Genomic DNA, 5,949 nt, shown 5'->3' with positions numbered 1-5,949 from the left:
GTGTTGCGCAACGTGTCGCCCGCTAGTTCCGCTCGCGCACAGTCAACGAATGAAACGATCGATTCCGATCCCGCCAAGTGTTCTTTTATATTCTATTAACATTGATCGTAGAGCAGCACAGACACGTGTGTGAATGGTTTTTTACATTGATTGTGTTCTAAAACACAACGATGAGGACCTTCATGTTCTCTAGAACAATCCAGTCATTTACTATGAGGGCCAATATGGGCTTTATGAATGGGAACTGTCATTTTAAATGAGCTCATATGTAAATATGTACAGTTTTATGTTGCTGCCAGAACAGAAAGAGGTGGAGGAATGTTGTGGAACAGGAGGATGAGGAGGATGTAATAATAAGCAGCTGGTGAGCGAGGTGACATCAGTCCATGAGGGCTCTGTTCCCCACAACAGAAAAACCGAACATAATATTTACTCTTTATTTTTATGTATGCATTTATTTTATTTTATTATGTATTGGCAGTCCATCATGATGGTGATGTAACATCGCCCAACTCTAATTTCTATGGTGGGGTGCTGTGCTAAGGATGGTTCCAGTGTGTCATCTGCTGGCCATCAGGGGGCGACTCCTCAGAGGATGCTTTAGGCCGGGGCTACTTTGTGATTCGCCGGAGTGGCTACCGATGCAGTTAGCTACTCAGATGACTTAACACGGAGCTGTAAAGTTGATCCATATCCAGTAAGGTTGCTGATCTGACGCTCGTGTTCCTCAGATCAAACATCACGCCTCCACAGTCCAAATATGGTCACTTCCTTCACTGGTTGCACAAATTCCAAGATGGCAACGGCCAAAATGCCGAACTCGAGGCTTCAAAACCGTAGTCCACAAAACCACGACGACGATGTCCATTTCTTCTTTACAGTCTGTGATCGCTTCGTCACATGATCACCATTTTTAAAGAATAAAATGAAGAACAACTATGGAAGTGAAAACTGTCCAAGTGGATGGCAGCTCTTCAACATGTGCTGATGGACAGTACATGGTGTGGAGCTTGGGAGAACACTGTAAAATGTGTGTTCTGAATCTGAAATGTTTTTAAAGCTAAAAGCTTTAAAATAGAAACCCTTCGATGGGTCAAGGCAATGTGAGAAAACCTCTCCTGTTCATTCTTTATTTACCGGCCTTCCTAAAGGACTGATAATGGACGGAGCAGGAACACTTGTGTCTGGAGGAAGTGTTCTCTGTAAAGCCTTGTGAAGAACACGATGCAGCCAGGCTTCACTCGTTTCTGTTGTGATGTATCGGTTTCCCCTGAAAGGCTGGCAGACTCCTTTCTTCCTGTGGAGGCGTGACGTTGTGTTCAGTATGAGCACCGGCGCGTCCACTCTATTTTTAGCTCCCTGCGTTTAAAAGGCAGGAGATGCCAAGTGTTCCAGCAGGCCCCGAGGTTCTCAGGGGGAAGCAGCAGATCCCTCTGCAAGAGTGCAGCGCGTTTGTATGGACGGCAAAGCAAAAGGGATGAAGGAAAATGAAAGATTTCATTAAAAAGCTGGTGTCAGTAGCATAATGTAATGCATTACAGGGAAATAAAGACAAGTATGAAAATGAAAGGTGCCTTGTAGATCACATCCCGGCCATAATGTGCACCAATTTAACAATATATGTTGAAAAAAATACAAAAAAATAAATACATTTCTTCAAATTTTCTATAAAAATCTAAATGTTTTTCTTCCTGCAAAACAAAATATAACAAATATTATCGTGACGTCCAATCAATCAATCTGAATCTACATTGAGCGTGCTCGGTGAGACGGTTTCCAGCCATGCAACCTAATGAAGGAGCTTTGTTTGAACGGCTGATCGGGGTTGAGTTGCATAAGGTGTCGTAGCTGTATTTCATTGTCAGAAGACAAAGCGACTCATGTGGAGAAAGACGTTTTGATTGAAATACTTGTAGTCTGGAGCTCAACTATTTACAGCTTTACAAAAAAGCCAATATTAATCAGTCCAACGTGCATGCAACAGGGAAGAGGAACCAAAATGTGAGAGAAAATGAAGTGATTCACAAAGCATCCACAGAGAGTGTCCACTGATATTTGCATTCATTAACCTCCAGTAATATGCTTACATGTGGTGCAAAATTGCAAAAAAGAGTCCAATTCACAAAGATCGTTATGGTGAAATTCTTAGTGCCTTCCGTTTGTACATGAAGTACATTCATGAGGGATTTCACATCTTTGACAGACTTTCATCATAGACTTTCTACTGACCAAGGCATAAAAAATCCTAAATGCGTTCAAAGTTTCCAGGAATGCCTCTGCACCTCGACGGCCAGAACCTGTAGGTGGAGGTTATCATGTTAACCTGGCGCCAAGGCAACTTTTACACTTTGCTAGAAGGATCGTTGTGATTTGACCCAACAAGTTGCTCTAAAATCGTTGCTGCAGTATAATTTGGTGAATCGGATCGGGCAGATACCAAGTGATGCTAAATTCATGGTGCTATCAGCAACCACAGTCCATTCTTTGTAAATTCACCCATGAATAAAACAAAGCCTAGTGATGTCATCAGGGGTTATCTTGGCCTGGGTTTGAAGATGACAAACCTTTTAAACGAAGGCTACGTCACACACTTATTTCAGTTTTCATGTGGGCATTTACCAGACAGTTGAATATAGTGGAGCATTGAGCAGCTAAAGAGTTTGATTTATGGAGAGTTGGTGGAGACCAAAACAGAGTTAAGAGAGAATTCATTGGGGAATGTCTAAAGGTCAAAATCAGTTCAAATAACGGTTGAGTTTAACTTAGGTGAACTTTGACATCTGAATTTGCACCTTGACGGTGCTGGTCTATGTATGTATATAAACACACAACAAACAGAACATTGTATTTTGCCTGATATCTCACTCAACATCAGCAGTATGTCTATTAGAAATGTTCTATTTGTTTCGTTTAACGATCTGATGCAGGTTTCTGGCCACGAACGTGATGCGCCTTAAGCGCCAGGGCATCACCCACGTCCTGAACGCCGCCGAGGGGAACTCCTTCATGCACGTCAACACCAACGCCGAGTTCTATGCCGGCACGGGCATCGTGTACCACGGCGTAGCAGCCAGCGACACCGACCACTTCGACATCAGCGTTTACTTTGAAGAGGCGGCCGATTTCATCGAGAAGGCGCTGATGCACAAAAACGGAAAAGGTCTGAGGTCAACCTGTCAAATACCTCTTTGGAAAATCATAGAGGTCACCTAGAGGTCACATGCTGAACACATTATCAATATGCTGGGTCAGCATGCAGAGCTAAAGACACTATTGTCCCACAATGCAAGGCAGAACGAGAAGCAGAGGAGCCACATAACATTCAGATAAAGTGCAAAGATGGTGAGACAGCTTCAGAATGATCACAAATAAATACATGCTAATAATATCCATCCATCCATTGTCTACCGCTTATCCTGTATTCAGGGTCACGGGGGGGCTGGAGCCGATCCCAGCTGTCCATGATAATAATAATTGTACATAAAACCATTGAGGAATTGGTACATATTCTTTCTAAAATAATATCCTATGAAGGACACTGGAAGGGGCGGGGCTTAGTCTCTACACACTTCACAAAGTCCAAACTCGGTTGGAAAGGAGAGTGAAAGTTGCCCAAAAAATGCAGATTTTTGTTTCCAAATGAACGTTGACGTTCCTCTGTGTCGGATGGCGATGCTGTGAAGTGAGCTGCTCTTCTGTCCTGCTGCAGGTAAAGTGTACGTCCATTGCAGGGAGGGCTACAGCCGCTCGCCTTCCTTGGTCGTAGCCTACCTGATGCTCCGCCAGAACATGGACGTCCACGCCGCTCTGGCCACGGTGCGCCAGGAGAGAGAGATCGGACCCAACGACGGCTTCCTCAGGCAGCTCTGTCAGCTGAACCTGAGGCCGAGGGAAAGCTCCGGAACAAATGAGGCAGACGAGGAGGAAGATGGAAAATAAAAGACACTGCATTGATTGTGAATATTAGATATGTCACAAGTGAGAATGGATAATGAGTAAAATGATCTGATGTCATGAGTTTGCTGATCTTTATTCCAGAGAAGAACATCAGGAACGTTCATAAGCATTTGGACTAAATGTAAGTGGTGTGACACCTGCTTTTTCTCGTCCAGCCTCATTCCTTTGGCTCCACAGTCTCCACTCGGTCCCAGCCGATCCCTCAGGGGATCCCAAGCAGACACTGTGAATCCGATTCCAGGGTTCTGGAGGATATCACAATAGCTTTTTTCTTTAATATGACAATAGGAATTCTTGAGGAGGAGAGGATCGGGAAACATTCTGGTGATCCAGATGGTTTTGTCCCCTGAGTTCATGGGTTAAGAACAGGAGTTCTTTATTTGTTTTCTCATCTGAGAAACAGGTGGACAAAAAGAATGCTTGGACGCTTAAGCTTTTTGTGCTTTAAGTTGTTGTAAAATTCATTCAACGTTAGTGGAGAACTTTCTCAGTCAGCACTTTTTACGAATGTGTTCTTGAACCGATCTGTTTTAGTTCCATGTGGAACAGCAGCGTGTGTTATCGTTTGTTCCTTTGTCAGCTTAGTTATGGATCTGTTTATCCATCCAATTATGAAGCCTTATGTTAGTGAGCAGGATGTGATGTCATGACACTGGTTGATGATGACGTCAGCACATACTGAACACAAATTTAACACTACAGCAGATGAAGGATTGCTGGTCAGTTGGCACTTTGTCCTGTAGAGGGCGCAATAGGACTACTGCATGAAGATCAGCAGGGTCCGAGTCACAATACTATAAAACCAGAAGCCTCAGCGGTTCAGTATGATGGTGTTGTGTTTGAGACTGATGATAGCACGTGTCCTGAAACGACAGAAAGTCAAGCAGCAAAAGTTTCAAAACATTCATACACAGAATGGGAAATGATAAAGATAATGAGAAATTAGAGAGAAAAAAAGATGTTTATTAAAAAAATAAGATATTAAAAAAGAAAAAAAAACAAGTTTATCAGATTAGAAACACAAAGAAACAAGGTAAGAAAACGTTTTTTTCACCTTTACTGTTTTAACAAAAATTTCAGCAATTTAAAGGGATAGTAGTCTCAATGGGTCCCACCACTGGTCTGTAACAGGTCTGTAGTCTCAGTGGGTCCCACCACTGGTCTGTAACAGGTCTGTAGTCTCAGTGGGTCCCACCACTGGTCTGTAACAGGTCTGTAGTCTCAGTGGGTCCCACCACTGGTCTGTAACAGGTCTGTAGTCTCAGTGGGTCCCACCACTGGTCTGTAACAGGTCTGTAGACTCAGTGGGTCCTACCACTGGTCTGTAAAGGTCTGTAGTCTAAGTGGGTCCCACCACTGGTCTGTAACAGGTCTGTAGTCTCAGTGGGTCCCACCACTGGTCTGTAACAGGTCTGTAGTCTCAGTGGGTCCCACCACTGGTCTGTAACAGGTCTGTAGTCTCAGTGGGTCCCCCCACTGGTCTGTAACAGGTCTGTAGTCTCAGTGGGTCCCACCACTGGTCTGTAACAGGTCTGTAGTCTCAGTGGGTCCCACCACTGGTCTGTAACAGGTCTGTAGTCTCAGTGGGTCCCACCACTGGTCTGTAACAGGTCTGTAGTCTCAGTGGGTCCCACCACTGGTCTGTAACAGGTCTGTAGTCTCAGTGGGTCCCACCACTGGTCTGTAACAGGTCTGTAATCTCAGTGGGTCCTACCACTGGTCTGTAAAGGTCTGTAGTCTAAGTGGGTCCCACCACTGGTCTGTAACAGGTCTGTAGTCTCAGTGGGTCCCACCACTGGTCTGTAACAGGTCTGTAGTCTCAGTGGGTCCCCCCACTGGTCTGTAACAGGTCTGTAGTCTCAGTGGGCCCCACCACTGGTTGGTAACAGGTCTGTAGTCCCAGTGGGTCCCACCACTGGTCTGTAACAGGTCTGTAGTCTCAGTGGGTCCTACTACAGGCCTGTAAAGGTCTGTAGTCTCAGTGGGCCCCAC

The 5,949-nt window shown here is 44.6% G+C and overlaps 1 protein-coding gene across 1 annotated transcript in view; it reads left to right on the top strand.

Annotated features, from left to right (window-relative positions):
- Nucleotides 1-3,991, top strand: part of LOC311030863 (dual specificity protein phosphatase 3-like) — a 4,211-nt gene extending 220 nt beyond the window's left edge. Inside the window, exons 2-3 of the mRNA XM_084036891.1 lie at nt 2,928-3,160; nt 3,710-3,991. Coding sequence (XP_083893017.1) covers nt 2,928-3,160; nt 3,710-3,939 — 463 coding nt within the window. The 3' untranslated portion in view covers nt 3,940-3,991. The remainder of the gene's footprint in view (nt 1-2,927; nt 3,161-3,709) is intronic.
- The last annotated feature ends 1,958 nt before the right edge of the window (nt 3,992-5,949 follow it).

Source organism: Eutrigla gurnardus, assembly GCF_963514095.1.
Source record: "Eutrigla gurnardus genome assembly, chromosome: 20".
Taxonomy (NCBI): Eukaryota; Metazoa; Chordata; class Actinopteri; order Perciformes; family Triglidae; genus Eutrigla; species Eutrigla gurnardus.
The sequence above is the reverse complement of the archived record's forward strand: the minus strand, read 5'-3'. Positions and strand labels throughout refer to the sequence as shown.